The following is a 23,251-nucleotide window of genomic DNA, read 5'->3' on the forward strand; positions in this document are numbered from 1 at the left end:
ACCCTGTAGAAGGATAAAGCAGCTACAGATAATGAGATGAGATGAGATGAGATTATCTCTAGCTGCTTTATCCTGTTCTACAGGGTCGCAGGCAAGCTGGAACCTATCCCAGCTGACTACGGGCGAAAGGCGGGGTACACCCTGGACAAGTCGCCAGGTCATCACAGGGCTGACACATAGACACAGACAACCATTCACACTCACATTCACACCTACGGTCAATTTAGAGTCACCAGTTAACCTAACCTGCATGTCTTTGGACTGTGGGGGAAACTGGAGCACCCGGAGGAAACCCACGCAGACACGGGGAGAACATGCAAACTCCGCACAGAAAGGCCCTCGCCGGCCACGGGGCTCGAACCCGGACCTTCTTGCTGTGAGGCGACAGCGCTAACCACTACACCACCGTGCCGCCGCTGACTAATTTATTATTATTATTATTATATCATCAATTTTCTGACTGTTTGTTCACCCCTAGTTTTTGAGATATTGACCCCAAACCAATTTTAACTTGTCCATATTATGCCCGAATATTGTACTTGCTAATTGTAATCCAGCCACTGGGAGTGCATAAGCATACTCTTGGTGCCGGTCCCAAGCCCGGATAAATTGGAGAGGGTTGCATCAGGAAGGGCATCCGGCGTAAAACTGTGCCAAATCTAACATGCGGAATGAAAAGAGAAATACCATACCAGCTCGGTCGGGGCCCGGGTTAACAACAACCGCCTCTGGTACTGTTGGTCAACAGGGTGCCGGTGGAAAGTGTACTACTGTTGAGCCAAAATGGAGAAGGAGAAAGAGAGGGGGGAGGCGTGTTAAGGCCTCTGCATGCTCTTGCGACAAGGCTTTCGCAGATAGCTTTTCGCAGACAGTTGTAATTTATTGTTGAGTGGGGAGTAATAGGCGTGCGCGATGTTATTCACCGCCACAACGCAAGGGGGCGCGAAGTCGCGAAATCGCTAGGAGTAGTTGGTGGGTGTGGTTAGTGGAGTGTTTGCCCTCCGGTTACTTATAATGACTAGAACTGGAGTCGTATAGATGTACGTACTTCCTCGATCAATCGCTCTTCGTGCTGCTCCATCTTCGCTCGTGTTTTTAAAAATGGCGGTTGTGAAAACAAAACAAACCGGGAAAGTAGGGAAGCGGAAGTGCGTGTACAGCGGATGTAGAGTGGACCAATCAGAGCCCTCTTGTCTGCGACGCTGTCTGCGAGGCTATCTGCGGTGGTCACAATTTTTGGGAGGTGCGCGCAGAGCGTCTGCGAAGGGGGGGGGCTTCGCAGACGCCATCTGCGACGCCATCTGCGAGGACTGGGTTGTCAGCATAAATTGGCCTTTAGGAGAGAGCGTGAAAGATGGAAGGGAAGGAGCTTAGAACTGAGGGTAGGAACACTGAATGTGGGAACATTGACTGGCAGAGCGAGAGAGTTAGCAGGTATGATGAAAAGAAGGAAGTTGGATATTTTGTGTGTGCAGGAGATGAGGTGGAAAGGAAGCAAGGCCAAGAACATTGGAGATGGATGCAAGTTGTTTTATTATGGAGTCAATGAAAAGAGAAATGGTGTTGGTGTTGTTTTGAGGGAAGAGTTGGTCAACAGTGTGATTGATGTGAAGAGGGTGTCAGATAGAGTGATAGGCATGAAGTTGGAGATTCAAGGAGTGGTAATCAATGTTGTATGTGCATACGCCCCACAGGTTGGATGTGAGAATGAAGAGAAAGAGTCTTTCTGGGAAAAGATGGATGAAGTGATAGAAAGTATACCAAGTGAGGAGTGTATGCTGATAGGAGCAGATTTCAACGGACATGTTGAAGAGGGAAACAGAGGAGCTGAGGACGTGATGGGCAGATATGTTATAAAAGAGAGAAATGTGGAAGGGCAAGTGGTGGTTGATTTTTCAAAGAGGGTGAATTTGGCAATAGTCAATACATACTTTGAGAAGAAAGAGCAGCACAGGGTGACGTTTAAGAGTGGAGGAAGATCTACACAAGTGGACTACACACTCTGCAGAAGGGGTAACCTGAAGGAGATTGGAGACTGTAAAGTGATAGCAGGGGAGAGTGTAGCTAGACAACATCAAGTGGTCGTGTGCAGGATGAGCTTGAAAGTGAAAAAGAGAAAGCATGAAATAGTGGAGCCAAAGATTAAGTGGTGGAAACTAAAAGAGGTTGAACATCAGAAGGAGTTTAGGGAAGAAATGAGACGAGCATTGAGTGGTCATGGAAGTCTGCCAGAAGATTGGAATACTACTGCTGTACTAGTAAGAGAGGCAGCAAGGAAGGTGCTAGGGTGGTCATCGGGAAGGAGGAAGGAAGACAAGGAGACATGGTGGTGGAACAAAGAAGTGGAGGAAATTATAAAAGAGAAGAGGCTAGCAAAGAAGAATTGGGACGATCAGAGAGATGAGGAAAGTAGGCGGTTATACAGAGAGACAAGACAGAAGGCAAAAAGAGTGGTCGCGAAGGCGAAAGCAGATGCATACCAGGAGTTGTACGAAAGACTGGAGACCAAAGAAGGAGAGAAAGACCTGTACAGACTAGCTAGGCAGAGAAACAGGGAAGCGAGGGATGTACAGCAGGTAAGAGTGATGAAAGATGTAAATGGAAATGTGCTGACAAACAAAGAGAGTGTATTAAGAAGGTGGAAAGAGTACTTTGAGCATTTATTAAATGAGGAGAATCCAAGAGAGAAAAGGTCAGATTCGTTGGAGACAGCAAATCAGGAAGCAGAGTTGGTTAGTAAGGATGAGGTGAGGGCAGCCATGAAAATAATGAAGACTGGGAAAGCAGTCGGACCAGATGGTATCCCGCTTGAGGCTTGGAGATGTTTGGGTGAGACAGTTGTGGAGTCCCTAACGAGATTGTTAAATAAGATCCTAGAGAATGAGAAAATGCCAAATGAATGGAGAAAGAATGTGCTAGTCCCAATATACAAGAATAAGGGAGATGTACAGAGCTGCAGTAATTACAGAGGAATAAAATTGATGAGCCACACCATGAAGCTATGGGAAAGGGTATTGGAGGCGAGATTGAGAAGAGAGGTAGCAATCTGTGAACAGCAGTACAGGTTTATGCCAAGGAAGAGCACGTCGGATGCAGTTTTTGCTTTAAGAATGTTAATGGAGAAGTACAGGGAAGGCCAGAGAAAGCTACATTGTGTGTTTGTAGACCTGGAGAAGGCATACAATAGAGTGCCGAGAGATAAGTTATGGCATTGTATGAGAAAGAGTGGAATGAATGAGAAGTATATTAGAGTGGTGCAAGACATGTATGAGAACAGTGAAACAGCAGTGAGGTGTGCAGTTGGAACAACTGAATGGTTCAAGGTGAAGGTGGGACTCCATCAAGGATCTGCTTTGAGCCCTTTTTTGTTTGCCATAGTGATGGATAGCTTGACGGACAAAGTGAGGCAAGAGTCACAATGGAACATGATGTTTGCGGATGATATTGTGATATGTGGTGAAAGTAGAAAGGAGGTTGAGTTGGGCTTGGAGAGATGGAGGTATGCATTGGAACAAAGAGGAATGAAGGTGAGCAGTAGCAAAACAGAATACATGTGCATCAATGAGAATGGGGATGAGAGTGTAGTGAAGATGCAAGGAGTAGACATAAAGAACGTTGGTGAATTCAAGTACCTGGGGTCAACTGTGCAGGAAAATGGGGGCTGCGATAGTGAGGTGAGAAAGAGAGTGCAGGCAGGGTGGAGCAGTTGGAGAAGGATTTCGGGAGTCATTTGTGATAGGAAAGTCCCAGCAAAAGTGAAAGGTAAGATGTATAAGACAGTAGTGAGACCAGCTGTGATGTATGGATTGGAGACCGTACCCTTCACGAAGAGGCAGGAGGCAAAGTTGGAGGTGGCAGAGTTGAGGATGTTAAGGTTTGCGATGGGAGTGACTAGGTTGGACAGGATAAGGAACGAACACATCAGAGGGATAGCACATGTGGAGAGCTTGGGAATTAAGCCTAGAGAGATGAGACTGAGATGGTATGGGCACATCCTGAGAAGAGATGCAGAGCATGTGGGAAGGAGAATGTTGAGGATGGAACTACCAGACAGACGAAAACGAGGAAGGCCAAAGAGGAGATACATGGATGTGGTGAGAGAGGACATGAAAGTGGCAGGTGTGGTAGAGAAGGATGCGGAAGACATGGAGCAATGGAGACGAAAGATCCGCTGTGGCGACCCCTAATTGGAAGCAGCCAAAAGAAGAAGAAGAAGAATTGTACTTGCTAATTGCGTGGTCTGTTTTTTTTTTAAATTGCCAATTTTAATCCCTAATTTTCCCGTAGAGAATGACGTGAGAGAATTTTATTTCCGTCTAGCAGCAAATAACCACTTCAGATGTTTTTCGGAAGCATTCATTTTATTCCAAGATGGTTGTCGCCATGGGTAAATGCTTTGGTTTGAACATGGTGGAAATGTAACCATATTGGAAATTATGAGTTCCCCTTTGGATTACTTCAAACCTACTTTTTAGCAAATATTTTGTTTGTAGTATTTCAAGCTGATAATTCGCCTCAGAAAAGTGAAATAGCTCGCTTGTTAGCTTTGTAGTATCCAGCTTCTAGGTTAACAAGCTCTGCGAAGGCCACTGTGCTGTTGTTTAAATGAGTAAACACAGCCAAACTTTCTGAAACATTTTCAAACAGCTATTCATTTGCTTCTGTATAAGTAAATAATGGAGGAATAAATGATGGACTACAGTAATACCTACGAGAACTCCAAGTGTAAGCCTGAGTACAGAGAGGACGACAGACTGGAGTATCCTATGTGAGGTTTTTCTATGCAGGAACCTGACTGTAGTTATTAAATATCTGCTTTATCTTGCCTTTAGAACACTACAGTACATTCAATTTAATGACTCAGAAACATCAGTCTCTGTCATTTGGTTATTAATAAGGAAACATTCATAAAAATGTAAAAAACAAACAAACAGATGGGCACTGTTATTTACAGAGATCTGCACTTGACAAGAATCTATACAGTGCCCTCCATGATTATTGGCACCCCTTGTAAAGTTTCATAAATAGGGTTAGAAAAAAATCCACCTTTTTTTGAAGTGGCTTCTTCTAACACTGAAAAAATGAGAAAAATAAATCCGACCTTTAATTGAAATAAATGTATTCTGAGAAAAACAAATCCCTCATCAAGAAATAACTATTTTCAACAAAAACACATCTGCCACTATTATTGGCACCCCTGCGTTTAATAGTTTGTACAGCCTGCCTTTGCCAGTAAAACAGCACTGAGTCTCCTGTAACATAAAGCAGCATTTCAATAGTCCATCCTAAGTCCTTTCCTAAGCACTTTTCCTTGACCTTGATGGAAAACATAAAGCTAGCATTTAATCTCTCTCTCTCTCTCTCTCTCTCTGTTATTTTATTAGACAAGCACTTTTAAATTTTAATTTTGGGCATAACTGATTCTGACACATTTGAATGTAATACATTATAGATGTAATAAATCATCATATGAAATTACTTTTACTTGAGTACACTTTTTGCTTATTCTACCCACCTCTGTTTAGGAGTGAGTTTGACTGTTGTTACGATAAGGACAACTAAGAGATCAAATTAATGCAAAAAAGATTTTCCATCCATTATCTGTAACCACTTATCCTGTGGAGGCTCACGGGCAAGCTGGAGCCTATCCCAGCTGGCTATGGGTGAGAGGCGGGGTACACCCTGGACAAGTCGCCAGATCATTGCAGGGCTGACCCGTAGAGACAAACAACCATTCACACTCACATTCACACCTACAGTCAATTTAGAGCCACCAATTAGCCTAACCTGCATGTCTTTGGACTGTGGGGGAAACCAGAGCACCCGGAGGAAACTCACACAGACATGGGGAGAACATGCAAACTCCACACAGAAAGACCCCCATTGGACACTGGGCTCGAACCCAGGACCTTCTTGCTGTGAGGCAACAGTGTGAACCACTACACCACCATGCCACTCAAAAAAGATTCTGAGCTTGTGAAATGATGTTCACATGGAAAAAAGGATTCAATGATCAGCAAATCCTTCTCAACCTAGATTCAGTTGAATACAGTATAAAGACATATGTAATGTTCAAACTTTTTTTGTTTGTTTTTGTAAATATACACTCAACTTGGATTTGATGCCTGCAGCACATTCCAAAAAAGTTGGAATCGGGGCAACAAAAGACTGGGAACATTGTGGAATGCTCAAAAAACACCTATCTGGAATTGTAAAGGTTCAGGCATTCACAAGAAAGGATGGGGTGAGGTTCACCGCTTTGTAAAAAATTACATTGGTGAATAGTTCAGCAGTTTAAGAACATTTCTCAATGTACAATTAAGAAGAAGAAGAAGAAGAAGACAACAACAACTTTATTCATCACACGCTTGTGAAATTCCTCTCTGCATTTAACCCATCTGAAGCAGTGAACACACACATGCACACACCCACATGAGCAATGAGCACACACATGCCCAGAGCAGTGGGCAGCCATGCTAACAGCGCCCGGGGAGCAGTTGGGAGTTAGGTGCCTCGCTCAAGGGCACCTCAGCCCAAGGCCGTCCCATATTAACCTAACTGCATTGCAAGGAATTTCACCATTGACAATCCATAATACCATCAAAATATTGAAGGAATCCAAAGAAATCTCTGCACATAAGGGGCAAGGTCAATAACTAACATTGAAAACCTGTGACCTTTGATCCCTCAGGTGGCACTGAAGAAGAACCCTTTATTTGTCATATGCACACTCAAGCACAGGAAAATTTGTCCTCTGTATTTAACCCATCTGAAGCAGTGAACACACACCTGCCCATACCCAGAGCAGTGGGCAACTATACTACAGTGCTCAGGGAGCAGTTGGGGGTTAGGTGCCTTGCTCAAGGGCACTTCAGCCCAAGACCACCCCATGTTAACCTCTTTCAACTGTGGGGGAAACTGGAGCACCCAGAGGAAACCCACGCAGACACAGGGAGAACATGCAAACTCCACACAGAAAGGCCCCCGTCGGCCACTGGACTCAAACCCAGAACCTTCTTGCTGTGAGGCGGCAGCGCTAACCACTACACCACCATGCCTCTGCATTAGAAACCAACATTGCATTAGAAACCAACATGATTATATAAAGAATATTATGACATGAGCTTGGGAACACTTCAGAAAACCATTGTTGGTAAACATAGTTTGTTGCTGCATCTTCCATACAAAGTGAAAGCTATATATCAACAACATCCAGAAACACCACCGAATTCTTTGGCCCTGAGCTCATCTGAGATGGACTGATGCAAGTGGGAAAGTGTGCTGTTGTCTGACAAATCCACATTTAATTTTTTTGTTTTTAAATAATGGACGTTGTGTCCTCTGGGCTAAAGAGGAAAAGGACCATGCAGATTGTTACCAGCACAAAGCTCAAAGCCACCATCTGTGATGGTATGGGGCTGTGTTAGTGCCCATGGCATGGGTAACCTGCACATCTGTGAAGGCACCATTAATGGTCAAAGGTACTTGCAGGTTTTTGGAGCAACATATGCTGCCATCTAGACAACATCTTTTTAGGGACATCCCTGCTTATTCCAACAAGACAATGCAAAGCCACATTCTGCACGTGTAATAACAGTGTGGCTTCATAGTAAAAAAGTGTGGGTGCTAAACTGGCCTGCCTGCCTCCTATTGAAAATGCATGACCCGTCATGAGCCACAAAATACGACAACAGAGACCCTGGACTGTTGAGCAACTGAAGTTGTATATCAGGCAGGAATGGGAAATAATCTCACATTCAAAACTTCAACAGTTAGTGTCCTCAGTTCCTAAATGCTTACTGAGTGTTGAGAAAAGAAAAGGTGATTTAACGCAGAAGTAAGCATGCCCCTGTCCCAACTTTTTTGGAACATCCATAATCACTTATCCTCTGCAGGGTCACAGGCAAGCTGGAGCCTATCCCAGCTGACTATGGGCAAGAGGTGGGGTACACCCTCGACAAATCACCAGATCATCACAGGGCTGACACACAGAGACAAACAACCATTCACACCTACGGTCAATTTAGAGCCACCAATTAGCCTAACCTGCATGTCTTTAGACTGTGGGGGAAACTGGAGCCCCCAGAGGAAACCCACACAGACACAGGGAGAACATGCAAACTCCACACAGAAAGGTCCCCCGTCAGCCACTGGGCTCGAACTCAAAACCTCCTTGCTGTGAGGCAACAGCGCTAACCAATACACCACCGTGCCACCTTTTTTGGAATGTGTTGAAGACAAAGTGAGGATGAATGTATATTTGCAAAAACAATAAAGTTTATCAGTTTGAACATTAAATATCTTGACTTGGTATTGTATTCTATTGAATATAGGTAAATAAAGGATTTGCAAACCATTGCATTCTGTTTTTATTTATCTTTTACAGAGCGTCCCAACATTTTTGGAATCAGGGTTGTATTTAAGTGTGGAAAGGTAACTGATTTACTTTGGAAAGATAAGAAATCTTTTGTGTGTGCATATAAGTAACCTGACATTTGGAGCGATGTTTTCTATTCATGGTTCTATGCAAGTTCATTGAAGTGTTGCCATAAGGACCTTTGTCCTAGGGTATCATATGTAACGTCTTATCTTATTACCTGGGGTGGGGGCTTATTTTGCCCTCATACCTACAGTGGTGCTTGAAAGTTTGTGAACCCTTTAGAATTTTCTATATTTCTGCATAAATATGACCTAAAATATCAGATTTTCACACAAGTCCTAAAAGTAGATAAAGAGAACCCAGTTAAACAAATGAGACAAAATATTATACTTGGTCATTTATTTATTGAACAAAATGATCCAATATTACATATCTGTGAGTGGCAAAAATATGTGAACCTCTAGGATTAGCAGTTAATTTGAAGGTGAAATTAGAGTCCTCAAAACATTTTTCCAATAGCCTTCTGGCTTGTCCACGTAATCTTTAGGAAACTGCAGACAAGCAGCAATGTTCTTTTTGGAGAGCAGTGGCTTTCTCCTTGCAACCCTGCCATGCACGCCATTGTTGTTCAGTGTTCTCCTGATGGTGGACTCATGAATATTAACATTAGCCAATGTGAGAGAGGCCTTCAGTTGCTTAGAAGTTACCCTGGGGTCCTCTGTGACCTCGCCGACTATTACACGCCTTGCTCTTGGAGTGATCTTTGTTGGTCGACCACTCCTGGGGAGGGGAACAATGGTCTTGAATTTCCTCCATTTGTACACAATCTGTCTGACTGTGGATTGGTGGAGGCCAAACTCTTTAGAGATGGTTTTGCAACCTTTTCCAGCCTGATGAGCATCAACAACGCTTTTTCTGAGGTTTTCAGAAATCTCCTTTGTTTGTGCCTTGATACACTTCCACAAACATGTGTTGTGAAGATCAGACTTTGATAGATCCCTGTTCTTTAAATAAAACAGGGTGCCCACTCACACCTGATTGTCATCCCATTGATTGAAAACACCTGACTCTAATTTCACCTTCAAATTAACTGCTAATCCTAGAGGTTCACATACTTTTGCCACTCACAGATATGTAATATTGGATCATTTTCCTCAATACATAAATGACCAAGTATAATATTTTTGTCTCATTTGTTTAACTGGGTTCTCTTTATCTACTTTGTGGACTTGTGTGAAAATCTGATGATGTTATAGGTCATATTTATGCAGAAATATAGAAAATTCTAATGGGTTCACAAACTTTCAAGCACCACTGTACATAGAATGTTCGATATCGTGACTTGAACTGAATCTTGAATTGAGTGAATCATTACATGTCTAATAACAAATAAATGTTGACCAGTAATTTTATATTTATATTGATTTTTATCTTTTCTAAACTGTTTCTCAGGCATGCTCTCTCTCATCTCCACTGCTGTCAGGGACCAATTCTCATCAAGTTTCTTGGCTAACTCTCGCACTAGTTGGATGCGTGGCTGTCCCAGTGGTTTTCTCGCCATAGCGTCAATGGGATTTCAAAATTAAAGTCCTTTCTCACGCCGGACCCTCCTTGAGTCACACGGAGGACTATCATGGAGGAGGAAGAGCTACCATATTGAATTGAATAAGATCATGTTCTTTTGAATCACATCGTATGACGTTGAATCGCATTGTGTTGAATCAAATCGTGTCAAATTGCACTGCACCACAATAGGAGTGAATCATATCATATCACATTAGTAGTTTCTTCATAAGAATCTTTAATGTATCTGATCATTGGCAATGTATCAAGATATGTACCGCATGAGCATCTGTGATGGAGATGCATGTCCAGACTGGATGCTGAGTAGATGCTGCACTGATGTTGCGTGACTATCAGTATGGTAATGAAGTGATGATGTTGTTTTATAGTTTGTTCAACATAGTTATGTCATAATTACCTGTGCACTGATTTAATTCCCATACCTGTTCCATATGGGTACCGGTAGCCCACCGTACTGTACTGTACTGTTGCACAACGGCTGAATGCTGCTAATTGCACAGGTTATGGTATGCAACAGCCAACTTGTGCTGCAGTCGCAGTGACATTCTGATTTTCTCATGGAAATGCATCTCAAGTTCTAGCTGCTGTTCTGTGTGTATTTGGGGATGTGCATGACTTGCATGGTTTGCATGGTGATAAAAAAAAAATTTCCAATCTGTTATGATCTTACAGGCAATATTAAAAGGTTGTGAATTTGTGACGTTGTCACATTTTCCAGTCTGTTTTGAAGGCGCTAACAGCTGTGCTTCTGATATGCAGGTTATTAAAAAAGAAGTACAAGAGTTTGAACCGAGAAGCTTCTGGGATGTGCTGAAGCATGGTGCAAGAATAGTTCTCTTTTCAGATCTGGTGGAGGTACAAACATCCTTTATCTCATCACTCTTCTAGCTGATTGGATTTGTACATCAGTACCTTTGTCTCCTATGAATTATAGTTTTCATGTTTTCCCCATCATTTAAAAATGCAATAAACCAAATTAAAATTTCAGTGCAGTTGTATATACAGTACTGTGCAAAAGTCTTAGACACCCTATTTTTTTCATACAAACTTTGTTACAGATTTCTATTTTATGATTTCTACATTATTGAGTCAGTACAAAAACATTTTAGAGTCCAAACGTTCGTTTTTCAGCACAAAATTAAATGCTACAGGAAAAAAAAATTGTATCTAAGCACCATATTACATTATTACATAAGATACCACTTTTCAGATTAAAAAAGAAAACATAATGAAGGCTGCTGGGTTTTGGTGCAAAATTAAGACGCAAGTGTGACAGTCAAAGTGTCCAGAAGAACTGTGGCTGGTTCTGCAAGATGCTCAGTAAAACCTACACCTCATTTTCTTATGGGTTGTTTTACAATCAGGGTACAAAGTTTGTGTCACAGGGGTCCAAAATTCAAATTGATTCAAACTGGTTCTTCTACCAGTTTTTAAGTGAAGGACAAGTTAAAGAACAGATTTCAGGTAATTTTTTGACATACACTACCGTTCAAAAGTTTGGGGTCACTTTGAAATTTCCTTATTTTTGAAAGAAAAGCACTGTTCTTTTCAATGAAGATCACTAATCAGAAATACACTCTATACATTGCTAATGTGGTAAATGACTATTCTAGCTAAATTCTACTAAATGTCTGGTTTTTGGTGCAATATCTACATAGGTGTATAGAGGCCCATTTCCAGCAAGTATCACTCCAGTGTTCTAATGGTGCAATGTGTTTGCTCATTGCCCCAGAAGGCTAATGGATGATTAGAAAACCCTTGTACAATCATGTTAGCACAGCTGAAAACAGTTGAGATCTTTAGAGAAGCTATAAAACTGACCTTCCTTTGAGCAGATTGAGTTTCTGGAGCATCACATTTGTGGGGTCGATTAAATGCTCAAAATGGCCAGAAAAATGTCTTGACTATATTTTCTATTCATTTTACAACTTATGGTGGTAAATAAAAGTGTGACTTTTCATGGAAAACACAAAATTGTCTGGGTGACCCCAAACTTTTGAACGGTAGTGTATATATGGGTCCGTCCCAGAAACTGGTCTCTCATTTGGGACATTATGGTCAAAAAATGTATTTTCTAATTTTATTATTTTTTTGCATTTACCTAACACTCAATATTTCTTTTTTTTAATTACAATTCAAATGCTTTTGTAAAATTGATTTACATATAAAATAACTACATCATGAAGAATTAAAGCCCCTCCTTCACAGATGAGTGAAAATATTGAATAAATTTCCTCTTTTTGATTGCTTGGGTTAAAAATGCCAAGTTATGATGACTGAATTGATTATTCACTTAAATATGAATAATATGATACATTTTGGGTATTTGATGTGGCGAAATAGGACAATAGGACACAATGGAAAAATCAAGAACACTCCGGAAAGATGAGAATAACGGCGGTGGTAAAAGAACAGCAACTGTACCGGCTGAAGGTTGCGTAGGTCTCTGCTGCGGCGCGCGAGCAACAGGACATCACTACCGCACCCGACGAAGCGCGAGGCGGGGGCGGGGCAAAATGACTGGCCGTAGATTCTATCAAAAGTTCGATCTAAATTGACCATGGTTGCAAAATATTGGCCAAAAATACGCAAAGACTACGAAATATGAAAATAAGATGAACTAGATAGAACTCGACACCAACAGCGTCGATGGGGATGCCTCCGCCTGGTAGACTACACGTCTTATTAAGTTGTGATTTGGGGATGGACATTTGACCTCACAGTAATCTTGACCTGTGACCTTTTAATGTCAAAATCTAATCAGTTTATCTTTGTCCCCAAATGCACAAATGGTGAAAGTTTGGTGAAATTCCTTTCATTTGCCTTGGAGATATTGTGTTCACAAGGTTTTTGGATAGACATTTGACCTCACAGTGACCTTGACCTTAGACCTTTTGATCTCAAAATCTAATCATTTCATATTTGTCCCAAAGTGCACAAATGGTGAAAGTTTGGTGAAATTCCTTTCATTAGTCTTTGAGATATGGCGTTCACAAGGTTTGGGGATGGACATTTGACCTCACAGTAATCTTGACCTGTGACCTTTTAACCTCAAAATCTATTCAGTTCATGTTTGTCCCAAAGCGCACAAATGGTGAAAGTTTGGTGAAATTCCTTTCATTAGCCTTTGAGATATCGTGTTCACAAGGTTTCGGGACAGACGCACGCACAGACAGACGGACAACCCGAAAACATAATGCCTCCTGCACCTTAAGGTGGCGGAGGCATAAAAAGAAACATTCTATTGCCTTATACTGCAAGACTAAAACAAAATAAAACTGTCAAAACTCACCTTTTCAGTGATGACGTCCGAACAGATCACCCGCGTAACAGAAAGACCGCAAATGGAAGCACGATCAACTTCTAACTGTTGGAGTGGAAAATTCCATTCTACACATGCAAATTGTTAATGTGTGTCCTTCCCCGCACACAAATAACACGCTACGGTAAAAAATAGACCACAACTCATTTTATAGCTCAGAAATTCATACAAGACCAGCTACCATCGTAACATATTCTGTAAGAAACATATTCTGTACTTAACTTTCAGCTTTTGTTTTAAAAAACAAAATTGCAGATTTATAACTAAAGTTTTATATGGCGTAGCGATTTTAAGTTACTACTTTTGGTGACGTAGTGACCTTGACCCTGAGGCTTTCCATTTAAATCAAAACACATGATCGTATTGGTTTTGGGTATGCGGAAAATGGAGTTACAATGGTGATCAAATATTTTGCATGATGTTTTATTACGTTATGATTATTCTGTGAGCGCAGCAATCCTTAGGTGTATAAAGTTACAATTTAAAATACAATTAGTGATAACTGTAGACTTTTCAGTGGACTACAACCTTTTTAAGGGAATGCGATGTCGTCAACCATTTATCATGTCCCAGATCAAGCCGCCATTTTTCCACAAATTTGCAGAATTTTTGCCAAATTCTGAATATTCACATCAAAGATTTAGTTTTATCTGTATTATTTCTTTCATCATTTTGTTTCAAATTAAAACCAACATCACCATTCAAAACCGTATAGTTTATTGACTGTGAGTATATTTAGTGGGGTACCCCCACAGTACCCAGTTTCTGAGACAGACCCATATATATATATATATATATATATATATATATATATATATATATATATATATATATAAGACCATTACTGCTACAAGGATGGAACAAAAAAAAAATTCTCTTTCAATATATCAAACAACTATGTACAACTATTTGCTAAGAGCTTCGTGATGAGTAAAGTCAGTGTGCATAAAGTACATAAAATACAGTGTATTTCTTTTGTTTTTGGAAAAATTTGCAGCGATGGGACTTAAGATAAGGTACAGTGGGAGCTTGTTGCTAAAGGGAAAGCCTCATCATCCTCAGATCCAGCTTATAAGGAAAGAACATTAATATGACTGAAGTGCAGATTTTGTTGCATGAGACCCTGTTTGCAATCTGGCATGGATGACCTGCTCTTTATTTCACACCTTCAAAGTCCTTCCTGCACCGAATGTGGCACATTTGGCAGCGCCGATCTCCGTTTCGTAGCCCTCGGCCTCTCGCCTATATTACATAGCTAGGGTTACAGTGGGGGGGGCTAGTCTTCTGGTAACCACGAGAGTTTGACTCCCCACTCACATCTGTATTGCAGCATACCTTGCCAGATGGCAGTAGGCACCATTTTTATGATGGTCTTTGATATGACTTAACCGTGAGTAGAACTCGCGATCTCCCAGTAGAGCGGCGGACACGCTAACCACTAGGCCACTCGCCGGTAATTTCACACTTGCAGAAATAAAATGCACAAAAATAAAGTTAGAAATAACTAAGCACCCAATTTTCACTCAATATGACTAGCACACAACATTAAATGCTCAGAAAGTAAAAAGCAAGGATGTGAGGCCCTGACTTCTCTAAAAATGATATGCACCTGCACTTATGGTGTTTTCCAAACTTACCACATGTAACGGCTTTATTGTGTTTGCCTTTTCAGGCGCAGGTTGATGATGAGTAATTCCTTTTACTTTTGCCTTCACAGCATGTCCAAGAGAGCATTGCTGACACAACTCTGTTGGTGCATTTCTTTGGAAAAAAGGGAAAAACTGATCTGAACTTTGACGACTTTTACAGGTAAAAGGCGAATTAGATCTGCAGCTCAGTCATTATTCATATTTGAACTGAATGCATTGTGATGAACGTTTGTAGCATTCCTTAGCACTAGAAGTATTCCAGTGGTTGTAGTTCACTGTTCTGTTCTTCATACAACCATCTTACAGTTGTTTCTGTTTGGATGTGCCCTTTATATCACTTCAACATATTCTCTAAATGAATTGATTGTCTCACTCATAAATCATGTCATATAAAAACAACTAGCAAATAAATAATTCTACATTCACTACCAGGACAGAAAGCCATGAAACAGATAGTGACAATGTGTGTCCTTTTTGAAGCATTTGGAGCTGGCCTAGTCATTTACTTAAGGTTCCTACTCATTCAGTGGTGGCATGTCCTCTTACCACTGCATCTACATCTTCTTCTTTTGGCAGATTCATGGACAACCTGCAGACAGAAGTACTTGAGATTGAGTTCCTTGCCTATTCTAAAGGCATGACCACCATCAGTGAGGAGGACTTTGCCCGGATCCTTCTGCGCTACACCACTGTGGACAACATCAGCAGCTACCTGGAGAATGTGCATCAGAGCATACCTGATGAGAAGGTAAAGGTTTCTGCTCTTCTCATGACATCTACCAGCACATTGCAGCTCACAAAAGCAGAGTGTCCTTTGGACCAGCACACTTTAGATGTATCCCACTACTGCAATATTGCAAGCTTGGTTTTTAAGAGTAGTGTGAGGGGTGCTATACCTGGAGTTAGTTTACAAAACAGCCACTTTCTACCGGACCTGTCATTTATATCCACCAAAATGTACTTTACTATTTGAAATGTGGTTTTAATAATAATAAGAAGAGGGGGGCGGCACGGTGGTGTAGTGGTTAGCGCTGTCGCCTCACAGTAAGAAGGTCCGGGTTCGAGCCCCGTAGCTGACGAAGGCCTTTCTGTGTGGAGTTTGCATGTTCTCCCCGTGTCCGCGTGGGTTTCCTCCGGGTGCTCCGTTTTCCCCTACAGTCCAAAGACATGCAGGTTAGGTTAACTGGTGACTCTAAATTGACCGTAGGTGTGAATGTGAGTGTGAATGGTTGTCTGTGTCTATGTGCCGGCCCTGTGATGACCTGGCGACTTGTCCAGGGTGTACCTCGCCTTTCGCCCGTAGTCAGCTGGGATAGGCTCCAGCTTGCCTGCTACCCTGTAGAACAGGATAAAGCGGCTAGAGATAATGAGATGAGATGAGAAGAAGAGGTGGCACGGTGGTGTAGTGGTTAGCATTGTCGCCTCACAGCAAGAACATCCTGGGTTCGAGCCCAGTGTCCAATGGGGGCCTTTCTGTGTGGAGTTTGTATGTTCTCCCTGTGTCTGTGTGGGTTTCCTCCGGGTGCTCCGGTTTCCCCCACAGTCCAAAGACATGCAGGTTAGGCTAATTGGTGGCTCTAAATTGACCGTAGGTGTGAATGTGAGTGTGAATGGTTGTTTGTCTCTATGTGTCAGTCCTGTGATGATCTGGCGACTTGTCCAGGGTGTACCTCGCCTCTAGGCCGTAGTCAGCTGGGATAGGCTCCAGCTTACCCGCGACCCTGCACAGGATAAGCAGTTAGGGATGATGGATGGATAATAATAATAAACATTAGAAAGTATAAAGATCTTGAAGTTGAAATTGCAAGCATGTGGAGTGTTAGGACAACAATGGTCCCAGTTATTGTTGGGGCACTTGGGATGATGAGGAAAGTTTTGGAAAAGAACATGAAGAAAATTCCTGGAAACAACATCATCCAGAAAATACAGAAGATCATACTAATTAGCAGTGCTCATATACTAAGGAAAATCCACACCATACCTTCATGATACTTTTCGCAGAATAACTTCAGTTTTTCTACTCTTGGACTCCAGAGGAGATCTGGTGATGGACTTTGATATTGAATCTGCTGAGGAAAAATAAATAAATAAATCTCATCTCATTATCTCTAGCCGCTTTATCCTTCTACAGGGTCGCAGGCAAGCTGGAGCCTATCCCAGCTGGCTACGGGCGAAAGGCGGGGTACACCCTGGACAAGTCGCCAGGTCATCACAGGGCTGACACATAGACACAGACAACCATTCACACTCACATTCACACCTATGGTCAATTTAGAGTCACCAGTTAACCTAACCTGCATGTCTTTGGACTGTGGGGGAAACCAGAGCACCCGGAGGAAACCCACGCGGAGAACATGCAAACTCCGCACAGAAAGGCCCTCGCCGGCCACGGGGCTTGAATCCGGACCTTCTTGCCTTGAGGCGACAGCGCTAACCACTACACCACCGTGCCGCCTAAATAAATAAATAAATAAATAGAAATGATCATAATAACTAAGGTAAAATATTACTTTGTAATATGAATCCCACTGCCCTTATTTAGTGACTTTTGATTTTTCTTATCTAAACGCTTTAAAGCCTTTTGATTTCATAAAATTGGTGAAATTTAGTTCCCTCTGAAATTTGGTCATTGTGATATATGTTTATTTCTGTAATATCTCACAAACTATCTGGCCATTGTGTGGCTGGGAAGTTATTTACTGTGAGAGGATTCCCTAGCAAATAATGTGCATGAAATCGCTCGTTTCGCGCAGTCAAGCAGAAAGAGGAAGTCCGTGTGCGCATGCGCAGGTTTACCTTTGACCGTGCACTGACAGTGACATCATTCTGTTGCTAAACGAACAGCTGATCACACCGAGTTGCTCGCTGACCACCGATATTTATTAGTTTGATCCTGCGTTTCCTTTCCTTCACAACATAACATCTTTTCTTATCGCTTTTCGTTACTGTAGTCAGTCTTTCATGTTTCGTTCACATCCTCCATTTTTCTTTCCTGTTTCTAATTTGTATCCCATAATGCCTTGCGCGAATGGGGAAAGCCCACCACGTGATGCATGACATAGTATCTTGAATTGGGTCATGGTGAAGCAGGAAAAAATAGCAGAGAATTTAGGGCCATGTGGCCCCAAATTCATTAATTATTCTATTTAAAAATAATAATAATAAAATTAGAGGTCTGTGATTCGAATTCAGTAGCTTTTGGTCCACTAAACAAAAATTGGGTGTCAGGGAAAATTCTTTTTATGACCTATACTTGAAAAATCTGAAAGGCAGTCTACCTTTAAATGTTCAGTTTGTTAATATGCATTTGATTTTCATCATACAGATATTAAACATGCTAAAATATACTGTACGTGCATTGTTATTTTTGCAATATTGAACAAACATTCCCCACTGGGTTCATTTGTAATCACATATTGATGATGCTTATTGGCCACAGATTAATTTTGTGTGGAGCTTTTCCCTCCAGAGGAATTGCTCCATTGTTTTTCAAAAGTGAGCCTAAATTACACAGCACAAATCAGTGCAAATACTCAGCCGGGATGTTAACACGAGCGAAGAGAAAACAGAGTCCTGTTTTAGATTTCGCTTTGTTCAAATTCACCCATGCATAAAAAAATTGTTCACCTAATGAGGGGGCTGTTGGTAGATGCCCATTGATGAGTAAGTGTGTCTTATCACCACGTTAAGTGATATTTTATGTAGTTCCACTTATAAAAACAGCCAAGCGTCACATGTTACTCATTAGTTCATTTGTAAAATAGACATAAGAATGGCACTGCAGAAAGAGAAAGGGTCTCGTGACTGAGAATGGATGAGTGGAATTCAATAGACTGGTAGGCTAGTAATCCACTAGTCCTGACGTGTTTTGGATAGATTCCCTTTGTTTTTGTTTATGTGAGAATCAGGTTAATCTTCTTTGGGAAAAAAAAAATCTACAGGCTGCTTGACCTTAAAACTGAGTGCTGACAGCTCGAATCATGGGCCTGGAACAGGACCTGGGTGGGTATACTTTGACTGTTTGACTAAGTTATTTCCTGCCTTTGGATCTGTTATCTGTCTGACAGTTTCAAGGTCTCTTAGATACTTAAGGTTTCCCTCTGATTGAGAGAGAGTTAAGTCTGACACAGATAATGTGTTGTTCAGAGCTCTGCATTTGTTATCAGAAACATTATTCTCAGGGTTGAGACATCCTTTAGAGAGTCATTATTTTTATGAGTTTTCTCCCAGAGACAGCACCTTTGTTTGATAAAACGAACTTTCTGGTTTGTGTAGAATGTTTTATCTTGGTGTAAGTTTTCACAATTGTTTGAAAATACATTTCCTTTTCAACACGTAATCCTGTTTAGAATCTGAATCTGTGTAAATGTCGTTGACCGGACCTTCTACTATAAATATATCATGATATTTATTTATTGTTTCTTCTAGGGAATCACTTTTGAGGAATTCAGGTCATTCTTTCAGTTCCTCAATAACTTAGAAGATTTTGCCATTGCAATGCAAATGTACAACTATGCAAGTCGACCCATTGGACAAGGTAAAAAAAAATCACAATATCAATATTACCCATTCTGTCCATTGTCCTTGTTGCACATTTTCTAAAGTCAAGCATTTGAGCAGATGATGTACAGTAAAACATATTCCATCTTATTTGATGCACAGATGAGTTTGCACGTGCAGTCTACGTTGCCACAGGCTTAAAACTCTCCCAACACCTTGTGAACACTGTCTTCAAGATTTTTGATGTGGACCACGATGACCAACTTAGCTACAAGGAGTTCATTGGAATCATGAAGGACCGCCTGCATCGAGGCTCCTGGGTAAATGGGACAAGAGGGTCAGCCGCTCCACAGCTGGGGCTGTTTAAACACTGTTTATCTTTCTTTTACAGCAGCCCAGGTGACAGCAGGGTTATAAACCCCCAATCAATCTGAGGCAAAAATGTCCATGTAGAGGAAATCAAACATGTAGATGCTACACAACAGTAGCCTGATGTGATCCAGACTGAGAGGCCAGAGCGTTGTTAGTTAATAAGTTATTATGTACAGGTTCGTTTGGTTCCTCTCTGAGGCACCAATCAATATAGAAGGTATTCAACTTTCTATATAAGGACATTCTGCTGTTGTAACTCTCTGCTAAGTTAGTATTCAGATCATTCCTTTAGCAAGCTGTCATGAGTTTACTTACATTTAAACCATTTAGCAAACACTTTTATTTAAGTCACTTACAATTGAGCTGAGCAGATGAGAGTTAGGGGTTCTTGCTCAATGACCCAACAGTGGCAGCTTGGTAGTACTGGGATTCAAACTGATAAACTTCTGATGGGTCATCCAAAGCCGTCACCACTGAGCCACCAGTGGGTTCAAATCCAAGGACTACCAGAGAGTTACTGAGCCTTGACCAAGACACCTTGAGCACCTCGAGTTGTTCAGCACTTTGAGATTTTGTCTTACTTGCTTTTTTGTTTTCCAAATGACAGATATAGACGACTTGCAACTACGTGATCAAAATGTGCTACGTCATGAGTGTCCGCCATGATGGTGGATATACAAAGCAACTAGGATGGCAGCTGCTGAAAGCGTGTCTATAAACAATGCTGAATTTCTCAGGATTACCATGATTTGAACTGTCGAGCAAAGATTCGATACAAAGAGAAGATAGTTATGTGTGATTTTGACCCATATTATTTTAAAAAGTCAGACTTTTCTGAAGATAGGATGCTTCTACTGACCATCGAGTACCCAGATATCATGTTCTATCTGGTTTGACTGCCAAAGAATCAAGTCTGACCTTGGACAAAACATAGCCCATTTTCTGAGCGGGTGCCCAGTCTGGATGGTTTCTATCATATAATTTTGCTGGCGCTCCTAGAAGCGAAATGGTAATACACGTGTTAAAATTATAACAACGACCGAGTATACCACGACAAGAGAACGCTCATTTTATAGCAAAATTCTAGTAACGCAAAATAAAATTCTTCCATGATATTATCGAGAAAGCTGAGATAAAATGATTACTGCAAACATGAGCTGTTTTGGTTTTAGTCTCTGTTAGATCAGCCCTGCCGATGTTGTTCAGCCATGCTCGTCTCCTCTCCGTACGAAGCCTCTGAGTTTCCTCGCCCTCTTTCCGAATCACGGATGGAATTCTAAAAAATCTGAATGTGCCACGGTCACGAGTACTGTTGTGACCACAACCATATACAGCACAAAGATATGGCATAGCTAAAAGAACACTTAAAGTAGTGGAAAAACAGAGAGTTGCATTTTGTATGGAATGTCACTTGACCCCGCATTTATATATCCGCCAACGTGGCCAACATCCGGGCTTCTATTTTGCTTTGACGTCACTTGCAAGTCAAGGATAGCACAAATTTAATAAACATTTCTTCATGCCTTCATTTGTAAACGCATAGAGGGTGATGCTTATACTATTGCTATTATTGTTGGGTAATCTATATAACAACTAATTTATTTAGAGCTTTCTGCTCCAGAGGAATTGCTCCTTTGCTTTTCACAAGTGAGCTTCAATTACACAGCACAAATCGATGGAAGTGTTCAGCTAGAATCAGGATGTGGTGGAAAGTCAAATCCAAAGCAGAATCTCATTTTACTTTGGCAAACCCATCCATGCATAAAGAAGTAACAATTTTTAAGAGATACTCTATATAATCCTCAGTTAACTTGTCAAATGAAACATTAGAAGGCCTCGAAAGAAAATGAGTCTAGTGCTTCAGAATAGCGAGTGGAATTCAAAAGACTTTCTTCACAATTCACTAGGCCTGTCGTCCCCCATATTTATTTATGTGAGAAACTTGAGCAAAAACCCTATAAACAGCTGGACTATAGACAAATCAATAAATGTGCATTTGTCTTTTAATACAGAGGCATATACCTAGATGTATTCTATATTGTGCTTGACAATTTGCCTGAAGATTTTCTGCCATCTAGTGGTCTTGTTTTGGTTTTATGATGTTGCACTCAATGACCTTAGGGCTATTGTTCTCTCTCTCTCTTTCTCTCACTTTGTTGATTTGGAAAAGTTTGTGATCGTGTTCTGTCACACTGATTCTGTCTTATTTCAACTGTTTCTTCTTTACTTCTAGGGATATCGAGGAGATGAGAAGTTCACGTCCTTTAAGGCCTGTATGAAGAAAGAGCTGGCTGGAAAATAGTTTGGGAGAAGAAAAAATATATAGTCTTAAGCTTACCTTGATTGTAATTAGCATATTTAGTATATGTAGCTATTCTCAGTGAAATGAGTGATATTGTCTTATTTCCACAAAATCAGGCCTAGTAGTATAATTTTGCATTGAGGGATTTTTAAACAAATGACTAGGAGCCACATCATGAAAGCAGAGTGTGTTTTGGCTAAGACTTTGCCTAAGCATCGTATTACTCTGTAATATTAATGCGCTAGTCGATTAACCGATACTAGATACCAGCCAGACTCTGGGTCAGTGAGGAGAACTGTCATAGCATGGTATTAAGTTAAAGCTAAGAGTCAAGCAAGAAACTAGTTATTGCCTTTGCATACTGAAATTATATTTAGGATGTTAGCTGTTACATTGAGAATTGTGTAATTGAAATTTTACCATAGGTAGTTAACAATTAAACTATACATGATATTATGGTTAGTAATCAATTTGTAATATTAATGGTTTTAAATACTTATTTGTCAACTAGCGAAATTCTTTGCATATTGTTCGTTTTACAGCGATAGCCATAAGACTGAAGACTATACTCTATATGATAAGCCATCGAATCAGATTAACCTTCAGGAATTTACCTAATACCTTTCCACTGACACACTTGCAAAGCCCTTTAATATCCACTGAGAGCACAATTAAACATTTAAATTATACATGCAACCATTTACAAAAACAGGAACATTTAGAAATTTTTTGTAAGAATTTTATAACCTCAGTTTCACTTGGATTCTTCTCTTGAGGCCTTATGCAGTAATGCAATATGTCTTTATTAAACAACCAAGGCAAATTCATAGTGCATTTATGACTATTTTTCTATGTAGTCTTCTATACTACGTAAGGACCTATTATATTTATATTAAAATGATTTCCAACTATTTTCTGCAGATAACATGTATGATCATTTTTTCTGTTTCATTTTTAAAAATCCTTAAATGTATGCTTTACAAATGTACAATTTCAGATGCATTTGATGGTCAAATGATAATGCATAACCTTGTCTTAATGTGTCTCATATAGCAGCTTAATATGTCCTATGAATCATCATGATTTTAATATCATAAGCTGCTACAGTGCCTTGCAAAAGTATTCATCCCCCTTGGTGTTTG

The 23,251-nt window shown here is 40.8% G+C and overlaps 1 protein-coding gene across 1 annotated transcript in view; it reads left to right on the forward strand.

Annotated features, from left to right (window-relative positions):
- Positions 1 to 22,109, forward strand: part of micu3b (mitochondrial calcium uptake family, member 3b) — a 63,326-nt gene extending 41,217 nt beyond the window's left edge. Inside the window, exons 9-14 of the mRNA XM_060926953.1 lie at positions 10,724 to 10,819; positions 15,004 to 15,095; positions 15,512 to 15,683; positions 19,364 to 19,472; positions 19,598 to 19,755; positions 22,041 to 22,109. Of these exons, the coding sequence (XP_060782936.1) occupies positions 10,724 to 10,819; positions 15,004 to 15,095; positions 15,512 to 15,683; positions 19,364 to 19,472; positions 19,598 to 19,755; positions 22,041 to 22,109 (696 nt within the window). The remainder of the gene's footprint in view (positions 1 to 10,723; positions 10,820 to 15,003; positions 15,096 to 15,511; positions 15,684 to 19,363; positions 19,473 to 19,597; positions 19,756 to 22,040) is intronic.
- Positions 22,110 to 23,251: the final 1,142 nt, after the last annotated feature.

The sequence above is a fragment of the Neoarius graeffei genome, chromosome 8, assembly GCF_027579695.1.
Source record: "Neoarius graeffei isolate fNeoGra1 chromosome 8, fNeoGra1.pri, whole genome shotgun sequence".
Taxonomy (NCBI): domain Eukaryota; kingdom Metazoa; phylum Chordata; class Actinopteri; order Siluriformes; family Ariidae; genus Neoarius; species Neoarius graeffei.